The sequence below is a fragment of the Salminus brasiliensis genome, chromosome 19 (assembly GCF_030463535.1).
Source record: "Salminus brasiliensis chromosome 19, fSalBra1.hap2, whole genome shotgun sequence".
NCBI classification, from domain to species: domain Eukaryota; kingdom Metazoa; phylum Chordata; class Actinopteri; order Characiformes; family Bryconidae; genus Salminus; species Salminus brasiliensis.
The window spans coordinates 8,733,080-8,749,847 of NC_132896.1; the positions used below are offsets into that span (position 1 = coordinate 8,733,080).

Sequence of the window (16,768 nt, forward strand, 5' to 3'; positions counted from 1 at the left end):
ACCTTGGGCAATATCAAATTCTTGCTAACCAAGCCTGTACATTTACTCTTTACTCTTTCCTGAACCACCTGATGCTAATGATTGACTGGCATATCACTGAACCTTGTGGCATTGCTGGGATTTCAACCTAACTATCTCTCTGTAACGGGGGGGGGGGGGGACCTCAGACAGCACCTTCAGTTTCATAGACACTGGACCCACACCACAGTTTTATATGAGCAAAACTGCTCAGCTCACAGGAGCAAGTATATGTATATGCTTACTTTAAAACTTGCTTGCAAGTTGCTGTTTTATCTACTGCAGCTTAGCTGTGATACTGCTAGTATAATTTCTTATTGCAGAGGTGATGCAGTAGTATGAAAGTGTGCCTCTTTCTCCTCCTTTTCCTCTCTTCCTCACTTTCTCCCCCTCCCCCGTGCACAGATAAAACAGTAACATTAACAGGCCGGCTCTGGATGGGCATCCTCTGTCAGGCCAAGTTAGCGTTAGCATTCCTGCTGCATGAGCGGCTGGGGAGCTCCGTTTGCATTGTATATTTATTTATTTATTTATTTATTTAGCAGCACATAAACAGGCACACACATGAATGGACTTTAATCTGAAGTGCCCTCTGTTGTGTTTAAGATGTAATCTCAAGTCCAGCTTCTGTTTGGGAAGATCACACGTTGCCCTCAGGGGGCACTCTTTGTACAACCAGCACAGTGCTGCTGTGAGAAAGTCCTTATTAGGGATGGGCAATACATCTAAATGGAATATTATAAAATAGAAAAGACCTGTTTATCTTTTAGTAATATTTACCACTGCTGTGCTTTTACCTTGCATGTGCTTTTAGCAATACATGACTCAACACCACCCCTCAAAAAAATGTCACTTGAACTAGTCTGACTGCAAGTTTCCTTTAAATACTTGGTTAACTGTCAGTACAAGATACAAAACATACAACATAAATACATGAATACACACTAAAAATACACACAATCAAAGTAAGGCATATAAGTGCAATCACAAGCCTTTAATTTAGTGCAATATTAAGGGTGTGTTTTTACTTGACCGCTTTGGTTTAATTAAAAAGAACCCTGGTATGATTTGCTTTGTTAGTACAGTTCGTTAGAGTAAGTGGGTATGCTGCCTTTTGAAGTCTGGTGCACACCAAACAAACAGAGCAACACAACCTAAGCTGGCGGGTCTCGGTCTCTGGTGCAGTTTGTTCGAAGTATGAAAACAATACGAACCAAAGGCATGTAAACGAACCAAGAGTTGTGAGCAGGCACGGGTTGCTACTTCATACTTCATCAAGTGGCAGTCCCTGTGCTTGACGCTTTAGTTTAGTAGGGCTGTGTCCCAAACCACACACTACAGGGTCTCAAAACTGGCATTAGCATTGCATTCATTAGTGTAGTTAGTTTGATTGCAAGTATGTTGATATGAATGCAAGGCAATCCAGGACTAAAATGCAACACTGCATTATTTTCTTGCTCGGCCTAGACCAAGGGAACAGATCTACAAGTGTAACACTCTTAGTGTTTAAAGACAGTAAACCAATGTGTATGGACCATCAGGGAAAGTTTGTTCCATCTCTTTGATTCCATGACCAAGAAAAGTCTAGGTACTTATCTTCTATGCATCTTCAAGGACGGTGAGTCAAGCTCAACTGTACCTGAAGCGCTCTTGGTTTGGATTGAATTTGCACCTTTACATTCAGTTAGAGAGGGGCTTGTCCATTTTTGGCTTTGCATGCCAATGTCAAGGTTTCAAATCTGATGGGAAGCTACAGGAGGAGAGTTAAGAGAACACAGTAAAGGGTGATGTGGCTGAATTTGGAAAGATTGAAGACGCGTCATGCTGCTGCATTTTGGATCTGTTTCAAAAGCCTGATGACACGGAAAGGAAGCCCAGTCAGGAGGCAGTTGAAGTGATCAAGCATTGAGATGATGAGGGACTGAACAGGCACCTGGGTGGCCTCCCTAGAGAGAATGGGTCAACCACGCCAAAGCTTTGTGCTTCAGCAACTGGAGTGACCAGTTCTCAACAGGGATTGAGCTTCAGATCATTGTCTACCATTGTCTGACAAGTTGCCAGCTGCTGGTTGATGGTATTAAAATACCAATGATGCCCAAAACTGTTTTAGTAAGATAGCATATCATAGCTTATAACACTGAGATAAAGGGTTGACTATTTTTCAGTATCTGCAATGTCAATAACTCAGACAGTGTGTAACTGACCGTGTTGTTCGTTGTATTCTGTTGAGTTTTTTGATTGTGTGTATGACTGGTAGGTGTGTTGTGGTCAGCTGGCTGCTTGTCAAGCTCAATCTCATTGGAATGCTAATGTGAGCTAGAGAGACCGTCGGGGTCTTGGACCTTTCCTAGCGGATTGTCCATGCCGAGCTGCTGCAGTCGAAGTGCTGACCACAACGCTTTGCACAAAGAAGGGCATACGTATCTACATTCATCACACGCATGCACACACTAACCATAGAGGAAAAACAAACTTGCAGACCACAAAACACGCTTTAGTCATGCATACATATATATACACACACACACACACACACACACACACACACACACACACAGGTATGCATAAACTCATACAACCTCTTACATAGAGGTTTGTACCAATACCAAACTATACAAACTATTTAAGCTTAAAAAGCTCTTGGTACAGATCAGGTTTTGGCCATTGTCATCAATAAATCAGAGAAGTTGCTAAATATTTTAATTATAACCTCATGTTTATATTGCAGATTTAACAGATGGACGAATACAATATGGCCTAACATTCATCACGCTAGGCCATTCAAAATGAATATGAAATAGGTTATACCTTGCATTGATTGTTTATGGGAGCATGAGACAGTATGTTGCTGAATAATGAATTGTCAAAATTTCATGCACCAATAAAAACACTTTCCTAATACACTTATAAAGTTTTTTTTGTCTTCTCCTATAAAGTTGCTATTTTGGAGGTTTTTGCATGACCGTGATATGGTACTGGATGCATCTCTGCCCATTCGAGTCAGATTTGTCTGTTGATTTTCAGTGAAGGTCACTAAACACATTTGCTGTAAAATCTCTGTATTATGTGGAAGTTCAAGAAACACAGCAAAGCTCTTAAGAGCATGTTTCGATATCTTTTATTTTGAACTGGAGATGCGAAAATACCGCCACAATCTGTTGAGCGCTTATTATAATAAACAATGGACTGTGGCACTGAAAGTAACTGTCTGTGCATTGTTCTGTAGTTCACCCTAGTTGCAGATCAGCCTATTCTAACCGTGCACTTAAGGAGCAGACGTGTATACGTTCCAACTGGCCATGGCTTTCTCTCCATTCAATAATGCAGCACCTGTAAATAATCTTGGCGGATGCAAAATGACCATCAGTTAAGCTCTTTGAGGACCTGCTCACCTCCTGACGACATGCTGTGCCCGAGTCTTCTTGTGTTTTACATGAGTGTGTAAGAACAATTAAAAATGCTGTAGTGATATTTAATCAATTATGTTGAACATGGAAACATAGAATGGCTATTATGACCTTTAGAAATAGAATATCTAAATGACACAAATAAGTGTCAAACACCACAGGTTAGACACATCTGTAGACCATACATTGTATGACCCACCAGAGAATTAGGAAGCATTGTGGCTCTCTTAAAACCAAAACCTTTTTGTCAAATTATGTTTTTTAACACTACAACTCTCTCTGGGTTTTAAAGCCTCATTTGGAACACTATCTTCTCTGGCTTTTGACCTAGTGTGGTTTGATCTGGCTCTCCTTAGATCAGTTTTAAAGTCATTGTGGTAGCTGTGAGGGTCGAAAAGCACCTGGAACTATTTAATCTGCTTTAGATTATTTGATGGGAGAGGAACAGGCCTATAATAAGACTATCATAAGAATAAGACTGTCATTGCTAAACACTACAAAAGACTTAATAGGGCTGGGTGTCCTGAAGGCATCTGATTACAAAGTCAATTCTTGAATTGTCAAGTGAGCATCAGACTAAACACTCTCTCTACCAGTTAAAATGATCCTTTTGGAAAACTGGGCCCTAAGCAGTTAAAAATGAAACTTTTAATGGAAAGAGGTAAACTAGGAAGCTTTTAAAAAGAGTGAACTGAAGAGACGTAGTGAAGTTCAGTATGTTGGATGACGGTAAAACTGTTGGTCTGGAGTTGGCGTAAGGCTCAGGTCGTTGGTTGCATCAGTAACAGGAAATGAGCAACGCTGCATTAGTGCAATCACCATACAGCACCCTGAGTGACCAACTGCTGTATTTTTAGCTGTAACAAAAAAGATGAGAGAAGGAAAGGAAGATGGACAAAAATGGGGGAGAAAAGAGAGCAAGAGAGTTTGAGCTGTAGCTGTGGGAGCTTACAGATACACTGTGCTCTCCTGTGCTGATCAAATGCTGGAAAAGATCCAGAAGAAGCAGAGAGCAATGGGAGTAAGGCGAGCTCCTGCCAGAACTTTCCATCTCGCATTGTGCTACTAATTGGCTACAGTGTGCTATTGTCTGATAGTGATCTCTGAAAGGCAGATCAGTGAAGCACACTCACCATAAAAGGGGTGCTATCACTTTTCACTGACTGTCTGTCTGTCTGTAAGGAGGGAGGGAGGGAGGGAGAGGGAGAGGGGGAGAGGGAGAGAGAGAGAAAAAATATATATGTACTTATATACATATGTGTATATATGTATGTATGTGTTTAATAGCAATGTACACCAATCAGCCATAACATTAACGCCACTGTTTGACAGGACAGAACATTTGATAACCTAGTTACAGTGGCACCTGTCAAGGAGTGTGGGATATTTATAATGCAAGCAGGTTAACATTTCTTAGAGCTAACAGTTCTTGGAGTTGATTTGTTGAAAGCAATAAGCATAAGGATTAAGGATCTAAGCTATCTTAATGACTGGATCAGAGCATCTCCAAAACGCCAGGTCTTGTGGAGTGTTCACGTTATGCAGTGGTCAGTACCTACCAAAGGTGTTACAAGTAAGGACAACCGGTGACTGGGTCTATGGGTCAAAACTCATTGATGCGTCTACCCTCACATCTTGGGGACTCCTGCTAACATCTTGTTGCCTGATACCACAGGACTCCTTCAGAGGTCTTGTGAAGTCCATGCCTGGGTGGGTCAGAGCAGTGTTGACTGCACAAAGAGGCCTTTTTCAATATAAGGCGATAGTTTCAGTGTGTTTCACTGGTGTCAAACTTGTTGCTTAGGTTTGATTTGATGCACCAGCACCAGCAGCATCAGTGATAAAACCACATCAATAAAGCACACCTTAACTTTAATTGGGTACAAAAATTGGTTACTGTCACCAGTGAAGGAGTTGGGTTCTAACCCTCGTGTTCACAGCAGCACATCAGAACATGAATGAGGCTGATGACAGTGGTGATAAAGATGAAGATGAGATGGCAGAGGGCTAGTGTGTGGTTCATTTTCAGAGGTTTGTGAGGGTGCATAGAGTGAGTCATGTGTATATATATCACCCCCAAAGTGCCTGTGCTTCCTGCCTGCGCCCTAATGTGAGTGTAAATCAGACAAGAGCCTGGTTCTGAGACCCTGCCAAGCTACTGCCACCATAGCTCACTGCTTTACTACTCTCTCTCTCACTCGCTCTCTCTCTCATATACTCTTGCGCTTGCTTGCTCTCCCTGTCCCTCTTTATCTTTCTTCCCCCATTATGGTTTAATGTTATTCCACACACATCTCTAGCATAAAAGGCTTTGTTGTTCTTGGTGGGGTTGGTTGTCAGTAGAAAGAAGTGTGGTCTGGTAGGTTTCACTGCTTAATATGATTAGTAACCATGGAGTTATTATCATGCCATTAGAAATTTAAACTTGAGTGCAAATAATGTATTTGAATATTTTGAATCAGTGTCCTAGCTTCTGAAATTGACATCTGGATTCAAACTGAAAATTCAAACTGTTTAGGTTTTGTACAAGAGCACTTTTTTTGATCAATTTAACAATTTAACATTATTAAAAGAGCAGGTTACTCAATGTTATGTTTTGTAATAAAGCCATTTTTAAATCTTTTTTTCCAGAACAATTTTAAAGAGCAATTTTTAGGTTTTTAAAAGAGCAGTTTAGAATCAGATAAAACTATAACGGTTTGTATAAAAGCAATTAAAATCAGAGCCAGAATTTCACACTATATGATGAAGTACCAAAGTCTGAACTGTTTGTGTGTGGTTGGGTGGGTATGATTGTGATGGGGGGATAGGATTAGGTAAATGGTTGTGTGTGTGTGTGTGTGTGGTTTGGTTGTAATGCCTGATACTGTAACCTTATTCTACTCTTTCTTTGTTTCCTTCTCCAGCACTGCAAAGTACAACGTGCTTACCTTCCTGCCACGGTTCCTTTACTCTCAGTTCAGAAGAGCAGCCAACTCCTTCTTCCTGTTCATTGCCCTGCTGCAGGTAAGAGACAGTGCCAGAGCCACGATCCCATCAGCTCTCACCGCCACAGATACACATCGGTCTGGCTCAGTTTACACGAATCACAGGATGCACTTTAGATAACCCCATAAGACTTTCTGGGCGTCACCTTTTCCACTGATTAAATTTGAATAAAAGTAAAATGATAATAGAGTAACTTCAGCAGATGATTACAGAATATGGCAATGGAGAATGAGCCCAAGCCTGCATGGTGCTTTCCCATGCTGTCAGACATTAGCTTTGACTCTTTTCTTGCTTACCTGAACTGGTGACCTTGAGAAAAGAGAGGGAGAAAGAGTTGGAGAGGAGAGAGGGCTTTGAAGCACAGGTGGTCTGTGTCTTCATTACGCTGCTGTCAGTGCAGTGACCTTGAATAAGCAGCCATGCTGTTGAGGAGAGCACAGCGGGCACAGGGACGACACTGCTGCAGGAAAGGTGTGGCTTATGGGATGGGTAAAACCATTTACACACGTTATTGCAAAGGGAAAGTCAAGTCACTGTAGATTTATCTGGTGTGCGTTGATGTTTTGATGCATTCCAGTGTGGTTTTCTGGCCTGCAGTCTCTGCACTGTAACTGGTGTGAGCTGTAAGAAAGCAGAGTAAGTTGACTCCACATTGAAAGGGATTCTGTTTCCTGCCTTGCTATTGAATGTCCTCCCACCAATGCGAGCCTTCTGCCTGGGCTCTCGACTTATGTTGTCAGCCATCTCTCAGTCTTTCAAGGTACATTAGGGGTGCGTATTTCAGGGTGCATTATGACTATAGTTGCACTCTGTATTAGCGGACAGATTTGGTTTAGCTACAGCCTGGCTGATAATAGAAAATGTGGTTCTGCTTTTGTAAATGAGATCACCGTTGTATGCAGGCCTGCTGGGCACATTTCATTTGAATAAGTACATCCTGTTTCTTTCATAGATCAAAAGGTTCAGTTGAACATCTCAACTGCTTCATTTACATAGATTGCAGCTTATAAGAACAGTCTGTAAAACTTTAGAGCAGGTTGTATTAGAGCTTAGGCCTGATATGTTCAAAACTGGGCCGAGAACATTCCCTGCCTGAATCCAACCTGAACCACAGCACCAAATTTAGATCTAAACCTGACTTTAGCCCCCTAAATATGTATCCAAACCTGGTCCAGACTAAACTCGCACCAACCGAAGATCGTACAAAACTCCACATTTCTAATGATGGCGGATTTGACGAAATTCACTATATGTCCACGTTTGATTTTGGAAGAACAATGAATGAGTAGGTCTGCCAATACCTTTGTCAATATAGTGCTGATCTATGCTCATAGAACATTTTGCTCTCTAATTCAGTTGAAGGATATTATTGGTCAGCATGCCAAATAGACAACAGATGGTAGCACTTGGAGCATTAGAACAGCTGGTAGAACCTTAGAACAGTCATAGCGAAGCTGTAGTAGAAGAGTCCAGAACTGTCCTGTTGAGTGCAGTAGAAGAGTGATGTTCTTTGGGCTTACATGCTGAATCCTGCTCACACATATCTGCTCCCGGCTGTCACTTTAATGGTTAATGGCCTGCCCTCAGGGCATTCTTCTCACCTCCTGTTGACCAATTGCATACACACACACATGCATGATCAGGCTCAGAGTTCCAGGGAGGAGTCCATCATGAAGGACACAGTCTGTCTTTAACGCCTGAGTCTCTAAAGATCAGAAATCTTAAAATTTAACAGATGAATGTTTGCATGTAAAATCAGGCATCTGTATGTGACATTTTTAGACTGTGTGTTTGATCTACTTGATCTTTTGAATTGCAGTGGGTTAAAAACATTGATATTTTGTTTTCCTTTTGCTTGTTGAGTGTGTGTGTACGAATATAATCAGTTCCCATGTCTGTGTTTTTAGCAAATTCCGGATGTCTCTCCAACGGGACGATGGACCACGCTGGTGCCCCTGCTCTTCATCCTTGTGGTGGCAGCGGTGAAGGAGGTTATAGAGGACCTGGTAAGGCGCTCCCTTTACTTTAGAACGCAAATGCCAGGAGAGACCATTAGTTAATACACTAGATGTCCAAATGTTTGTAGACACCCATTCTGCATTCAGGTATTTTAGGTTGTACTCCTTTGCTGACACAGATATTCACATGCGCACACACACATAGCTTGTGTAGTCCCTGTAGAACAGTATTGCCAATAGAACAGAACTCTCAAGCCTAATACCAGGTGTGGGCTGGAGGGGCATAAAGCCCCCATCATTGAGCTGTAGAGCAGTGAAACCTGTCTGGAATGATGGTTTGTGCTCCATCCAATACTTTTGGGATGGGTTAGGGAGTTGGGGGGATGAGGTGTGGTGGCAATCATCCAGCGATGCAATGCTCCAGTATCTAGTAGTCTCTAGTATTGTCTTCCGTGGACATCAGAGACGGTTACTCCAACAATTATTAATTTATATATAAAGAAAAAGAAGAAACTGAAATGACTGAGCAGATGTCCCAGTACTTTTTGTTTATGTAGTGTAGGTGCTTTGGGATGTAAATGGGGTACTCATTTTAATGTGAGTCATGCTTTTTTATGTGAAGGGTAGAAGCCTTTGGATTAGTTATGATATTTAAGATCTTTGATAAACATTTTCCATTAAAATCCAAATGACTGAAAAAATGGTTCAGATTACTTCTGCTGTAATGAGATTATGCCAGAGAAAACACCCCCTTTAGGTGGCCAGGGTATTAACAGAATTCATTTTGCTCATGACTTGATTTAAAATAACAAATCTATTATCTTTTATTATGATACATTTTTCATTATTGGGTGATGATTTAGATTTATGAGTTCACTCTTCTCTGGGGCGTTTAGTGATACAGCCCAGATAACCTGCCTTTGATCTTTTTTGTTCTCCTTGAAGACCAAGGCCTCCTCTTCCTCTTTGTGTGTAGATTTCCATCTCATTAGTGTTGTAAATTCATTCAAAGGTCTTGTGAAATTTCCATGGTGACGTGTGTTCAGGGTTGAAGCTGTGCAGTGCAATGACCCTGAGCTAAGCCTTTCTCTGCTCCAGATCCCTCCGGATGGCTATTCGATAGCTCCGCTCTGGATCCTGTGGTCAGATTCTCGAGCACAGCGCTTTTTAGCCTGTTCTGATGGGCAGGAGGGGCCTGCTAGGTCAAGTCTTACTGGCACTAAAGGGCATTAGGGAATTTACTACTGTTTATCTGTCCCTTATAGATGCTCTTGTACTCAGTTTCCAAGTAAATCAGTGTATAATTATAACAGTATAATTAAATCAGTGATATTTCAACTTAGATTTGTTACATGACTGCATCAGGTTTTGTTTCTCTTACAATAATCAAGCAGGCATCAGCCCAGTTCAGGATACAGATCTTTACCTGTATTGCATTTGGATGAAGATTGGGTACTTAACATATTGTGAATGCCATGAACGGTCTTTCATTGGTGCCGGATCTGTCACCTCAAAATCCATGTTTCATAATTGATCAAATAAATTGGGTAAGCATGATCATAATCTGACCTTCCATAATCCAGCTTTCCTATCAGAGAGCATCAAACTAAGATTGACGCCCCAGCCCAACATTCACTGCTCCTCTACATACACGCACACTGCCCTAATCTAAAGCCCTGACACACCAAACCAGTGGTAACCGTCTGTTGATTGACTGTTGCCCATAGTCTGTGCGCTGTGCCCCACCCTTTTGAGTGTGTTTGGTCCTGTTCAGAACCATTTATTTTAGGACTATTCTTGGTAAACCATTTTTAAGAGAAGAACACTTTAACTGAAGCTCATAAGACATTCAAACTCAAACTATATATTCTTTACTTTGTACATTTTACAGACTGTTGCCATTTCCTGCTGTAGAGAGTTGTTAATTTTCATGCAAATGCATGTCTCCCTCTGCTGTAGTCCGTGATGGTGAGCTTAGGGAAGGCGATTGCGATTAGTTATTGCCAGCTCATCACCATTTTGGTTTGTCTGGGCCCTAATAAGGTATTAGCATGGAAGTACTCTGGCCTGGGCAGACCGCAAGTGAACATGAATGTTGACTCCTTTGTTTTTTATTGTCACAGAATTGGGAAACCAAAAACATCTCCAATAAGTATAAAATTATCACCAGCACCACTGTGGCCTATGGCTTTACTGTTCAGATCATAAGCCTGTACAGTCAAGCTGAAAAGGCACACCCCTTTGACCTTCTCCACATTTTATGATGTTACAGACTTTTTCTACAATAGTTCACATTTGTAACAAAATTCTGCAAAACAACAAAAAAAATCTACAATGACAAAGTGAAAGCATTTGCATTTGTGCCTTGAAGTTGTAATTGCTGCCGAAGGTAAATTAACAAAGTATGAGGTGTGCAGTGTGTAAAGATCTGTAACCCCTAAATAACCTATTTGTGACCAAAATAAAATTTCCTATTTTCTAAAAACTTTGTAACTTTCACTTTGTAGTTATTGGTAATTGTGTTTAGATGTTAGAGGCAATATATGAACTCTATTATAGAATAAAACTGTAACAATAAAATGTGGAAAAGATAAGTGATGTGCAGACTTTTCCCGCTTGACTGTAAATACGCTATATGGACAAACGAATTGGGACATCTGCTCATTCATTGTTTCTTCCAAAATTAAGGGTATTAAAAAGACTTTCTCCTGCTTTTGTTGGAGTAACTGTTTCTACTGTCCAGGGAAGACTTTCTACTAGATGTTGGCGCATTGATATGAGGGTACAATTGCCAGTAACCAGAGCACAAGGTCAGGATGTTGGATGATTACCTCCCCAACTCATCCCAAAAAGATTGGATGGACAGTAGAGACAGTTACTCCAACAAAACCAGAATATAAATAAATACTTTTTTTTTTTTTTAATGCTAATCAATGCTTTATCCAATGTAAAATTGTATGCCCATCACTGGCTTCTATACCACACTATATATTACATCTACTACCTGTCTGACCCCTAATTCTGCATAGGAGGCTGACTGGCTGGTGGGGGAACACACATAGGACAGTTATGCCGAGGGAGAGTGGAGGAGAGTAACTGAAACAGGGAAAGGAAAAGAGAGAAGAGAGGGAGAGAGATTTTTTCAGCACTGCAGTGGTGTCGGGATAAGATGAATGGGCTGTGAGAGAGGGCTAACTTTTTAGCTTCTCTTGCGCAGTGAGTGGAGAGGCCACGTGATGAGCGCTATTCATTAAGCCCTGCTGTAACAGGCAGGGGGGCTGAGAGTCCATACCACTGAGAGCGTGAGAGAGAGAGGCAGAGAAGGACAGAGAGAAAGATGCTCCCATGGCAACCTGTGGTAATTAGAATCCTCTCAAAGGAGGAAGAGAGAGAAAGAGAGGGAGGGAGGGAGAGAGAGAGAGCGCGAGAGAGAGTTCCCTGCTTCATACAAAAAACACATACGCACCTTATCACAGCTATAGCTGCAGGCTTTCATTTCTGCTGCTGCCTAAATCACACCACAGCTCCCAGCCTTCCGGAAGAACAGTGTTCATGAAGCACATTTATAGGAATGTTCAAAAATCTAGTTTAACAGTTGTCCCCTCACCCAACATGTTAACACCCAACTGTTAGATAATGCAAAAATTTGGTTTCAACAAACAAAGATGCTGCCAAACAAGGCCATAGACAAGACAAGACGACCATATTCACCATTAGTGTTGGACACAGATGGAAGGCCACTGCCTAGAAGTCATTTATGCAGTGAACACACACACATACACACTAGTGATTAAACGCACAGTGGCACACATGCGCTCGGAGTGGTGGGCATCCATCGCTGCGGCACCTCAGGCAGCCTCAAGTTTAGGGCATTGCTCAGGTATCGAACCTAAAACCCTGTTATTAATAGCCCAGTGGATGTAAAGGTTCTTCACACTCCAGTCGTTGGTTCCAGAAATTATTGAAAGTAGCGCCTTTTTTTATTGTGTACGGCATACTGTTGTCCAGGGGTCGTCATATACTTTTGTCCAAAAGTTCACATTTTACCCACTTAAACCCAGAGCTACCCATTGCTAGACCCTATGACCTGAGTTGACTATTGTGTTTTTCCCCAATAAAACCAACAAGTAGAACAGTCTGGAATAAGTTTGACAACTTTACAGATATCCAGAATTAATTCATAATAAAGATCTTCACCCACCCTACAGTTTGCTTAGTAAAATATTTGTATTCTGGAGAACTGACATCCCTTCATGTCATTTCCAGTGTTGACCGGTATAATGGGCGGGAGGGAATGGAGTGGATGCTGAGGAGTACACACCATAACCCCTGAAATACACCTGAATACCTGTAAATATTGATACATTGAGACACCTGCACCTATTTATTGTTTCTTCTGAAAGCAAAAGTTTAAAAAATACTTTTGTTGGAGGAACTGTCTCTACTGTCCAAGGAAGGCTTTCTCCTAGATTTTGCAGCATTGCTGTAAAAGGTTAGTGAGGTCAGGATGTTGAATGATCACCACCCCCACCTCATCCCTAACTCGTCTCAAAAGTGTTGAAGGAAGCACCATGATTCTAGAGAAGACAGCTCCACTGCTTCACAGCTCAATGCTGGGGGGACTTTGAACCTGCATAAAGCATTCAGTTTTCACAGAGCTAATCGTTTTTTCCTCATTAACTTGTGTGAGGCTGAAAAAGCAAACTTGTTGTTTTAGCTGACTGACTTGAATTTGAGGTGAGGAGGACATTTGTTTGAATTCATTTTCTGTGTTTTGTGGAACTATCACATTAACAAGGCGCTGATCTACGAACAGCTCCAGTGCTCATACGCATACTGATTATGTGCTCCTGTATTCATGCCATTTCATTTACTGTCCCACTGCTGAACAGCTCCTGAATGTGTTATTGAGGAGGTAAATGAATGAACTGTTCCTGTCCAAGCAGGGGCGAGGAGACCACAGGATAATGAACTAATCAGACAGCCTAAAAAATCAGACCCACAACAATATATACAGTAACACTCACTCTCGCACTCTCTCGCACTCTCTCTCTCGCGCTCTCTCTCTCTCTCTATCATTCTGTTATTTCTGTTCGTAAGAACAATATTGAAAATGTGGGTTGTATTTTAATGTGTCCTTCTCTTCTTGTTTCTAGAAACGTCACAAAGCCGACAATGTTGTCAACAAGAAAGAGACGCAAGGTAATTGTGCAATTTTAGGTTTTGTTGCTTATTATTCATATTAAAGGTTGTGTCTAGGGACAACATGAGCTAAATCCCTCTCTCTCTCTCTCTCTCTCTCGCTTTCTGTCTCTCTTAGTGCTGAGAAATGGTGCCTGGGAGATAGTTCACTGGGAAAAGGTACTGCATCTCAGCAGATGGCGTCCATCACACCAGCAGCCCCCCAGCTAAATAGCAATCCAGAAAGGGAGAAGGGAAGAAAGAAAAGAGTATTAGAGAGAAGGCGAGAGGGGTGTTTCTGCTGGAGGACTGTGTTTCTCTCTGGTTAAAAATATAGTGTTGTCAGTGATATCTTGGCAACTGAATCCTCTTAAATCTAGTAAAATTATCAGATATTTCTGACCTACTATGATGAATATCTCACAGTATTATGCTTTTATTATACCCATCTCCGACCCTTTTACTTTATGTAGTACACACAGATATATTATTGTTATCACAGAATGTATTATATTTATATATTAAGTATTTGATATAATTACTGGGTTTTAGAGTATTTTACTTGCCAATGTCTTTCTTTTCCAGTCCCCCACCTCTCTCCCTCTTTCTCTCTCGCTTTACTCAGGTCAGAAGACTCTAATAAGGTTGTGGCTTGAAAGATGTGGTTGTCAAAGAGAGTGATACTGATCTGGACAGGCAGTAGCTTTCATTCTCATCCTTGAAGAGCAGTGTAATTAGTATGTTGAAAATGCACTGCTTAGAATAAACAAGTGTAAAAAGGTGGTGGTGTCCAAATCCACTGCTCTTATTTCTTCTGTCAAATGTTCTGCTGTGTAGCAGTCTCAGACTGCCCAAAGTGTTTAAGTGACAGTGAATTGCTGTAATATCCTGACGAATATTGATCATATTAAGAATGGATCATATGTTTAATGGATAAATCTGTATAGCTTCCTACCTTAGGGCAGCAGAAATGAGGCATTTGCAGTAAGAGCAGAATGATGAAAAGTGTTATAAAAAGGCAGGGTTGTATGATGATATTGACGTGCGGTTTGTCAGTTATCAGCAGATATTTAATACATTTAGATGAGATATGTAATTCAAACCAATATTTCAGCCAATATACCAATATATCTCAACATTGGAAGTTGAACAGGTCTTTAAGCAATGTACTCAAACAGAACTCCTGTTCGCCCTATTGTTCAGTCTGAGACTTTTCTTTTACTGCAATTGGCCCACATATCAAGTGGTTGCCTGTGGTGTTGGGCCTAAAGTTATTTCGTCATTTAAAGCATAAGGCTGGATTAATGCATTGTTTCAAGCTGTGGTGTAGGGCTGAACCTCTCATTACATAGTTCTCCATTTGACCACAGGGAAGAACCCTGTGAACAGTGGCAGGTGAATAATGCAGCCTTTTTTCTATATCACAGTAGGCACATCAAAACAAGTCTTTCTTCGATTAATACCACAGCTGCTGGGAAGCAGCTTACCTTACCGTGTTTTCTCCTGATTTGATTAGGAATGTAAATCTGTCATTAAGTCATGAAAAATGCCCAATTGAGGTCAAATAAAGAGTAGTGTGTGTTGATCCAAGGTTTTCTTTTTACAGGGTTGGAAGTTGCAACCTCAGGTTCTGCCTGGCCCCAGGCAGCAGACATTCGCTCAGTGATTCACTTTAACCCTGTAAATTGATAACTAGTCTGTTTTTTGCAGGTAGTGGTGGGGGATATAGTTAAAGTAAATGGCAAAGATTACGTTCCTGCAGACGCTATACTGCTGTCCTCCAGGTAGAGACGTCCACATTGCTGCTGGAATAAGCAGAAATCTGCCAGCCCTGTGTGCCCCTCTCACACACCCTGCAAAAGGAAGTGAGGCAAAGAGCACTAAAATGTCCAGAATACAAAAAATATATGTTATGAACAATATCATTTTATTTAAAATCTGTTGATATTAGTATTAGTAGTAGTTGTGAGAAAAAGTGCAATGACTGCACTGTTTAAAGCCCCACTTCCTTCCGAAGGTGTTCCGTCACTGATTAATATTCTCAGGTCATGTCTGTGTTCTGAGTTTCTCCTTTCATTCTCAAAATCCATCTGCCAACCAGGTGTAAATCAGGTGTAATCCTTGCTGCTAGCTCAAGTGCTAATGATACTGGTCTTTAGCGGCGTTTCCTCATTAGAATGGGTTGTTGGTTTGGCCTGGCACAGATGGCTTTTGATTACTGAACACGGGGTCTGACATTTGTGTTTGAAATTAAACATGTGTGTGTTTGTTTCTGTGTGTCTCTCTTCCTTGTTTGGGTCTGCGTGCTGTTCCCCTTTGGTCCATCTTTTTCTTCTATGTACCTTCCTTCACCCCCCCTTACCTGGCCTTTCGTGTTTTGATCAACGCCTCCACCTCCACTACACCCTCGCCCCTGTGCATTGGGACTGCTGGGTAATTTTAAGGTGGCGGTAGGGGAGGTAGTCCGAGCCTCCAACGGAGATCACCTCCCGGCCGACCTCATCATACTGTCCTCCAGGTCAGGAACAGCACGACTGCATGAGCGAGGGGGGACGGGAGTGGGCAGTGCACAGGTGGAGGGGAGCTGGTGTTTCACTTTTTATTTTCGCTAAGCTTTGTGCTTCCTGTGCTTGAATGCTGCTGTTTTTAGGCTGGTTGATTTTAGCTTGGCGTCAAGATTCCGAATCAGGAACAGTATTTGGCCTGTCCATGCTCCGCTCACAAATATGTGCCAGGTTGGAAAAGCTTTACAGACCATTGGCAAGTTCCCATTCAATCAATTGAGAAATTGTAGCACTGTTGACTAGAGTCTGTCTGTAGTGTTGAGTTTTCTGACACCACATTGAAATGAAATTGGTTTACTTGCCAGTTGCATAGTTATACACAGGACAGCTAGCAGTGAAATGCCTGATGACTGTCCAGTTGTATAGAAAATCAAATAAAATACAGAAGTATAAGATCCAGGAGTAAAATGAAAAGAAATATAAAAAAATCAATATAAAGAAATATAAAATACAATATTTAGATGCAACAGATATTTAAGAATGTAAGAGTGCAAAGTATGAGCTGAGGATTGGAGTATAGCGATGATGAGAGAGGCTGTAAAATGCAGTGTAAATGCTGTAAATGTGCAACCGGAAGAAAAGATGAAATTTTAACCTGGAAATAAAAAACAAAAAAGACTTTTGGAATTTTGGAAACAATTAAAACTACATT

At 41.3% G+C, this 16,768-nt stretch overlaps 1 protein-coding gene across 1 annotated transcript in view; it reads left to right on the forward strand.

The window, feature by feature from the left end:
- Positions 1–16,768, forward strand: part of atp8a1 (ATPase phospholipid transporting 8A1) — a 128,486-nt gene that overhangs the window by 26,953 nt on the left and 84,765 nt on the right. Inside the window, 5 exon segments of the mRNA XM_072664330.1 lie at positions 6,332–6,431; positions 8,321–8,419; positions 13,528–13,573; positions 13,692–13,732; positions 15,997–16,070. Of these exon segments, the coding sequence (XP_072520431.1) occupies positions 6,332–6,431; positions 8,321–8,419; positions 13,528–13,573; positions 13,692–13,732; positions 15,997–16,070 (360 nt within the window).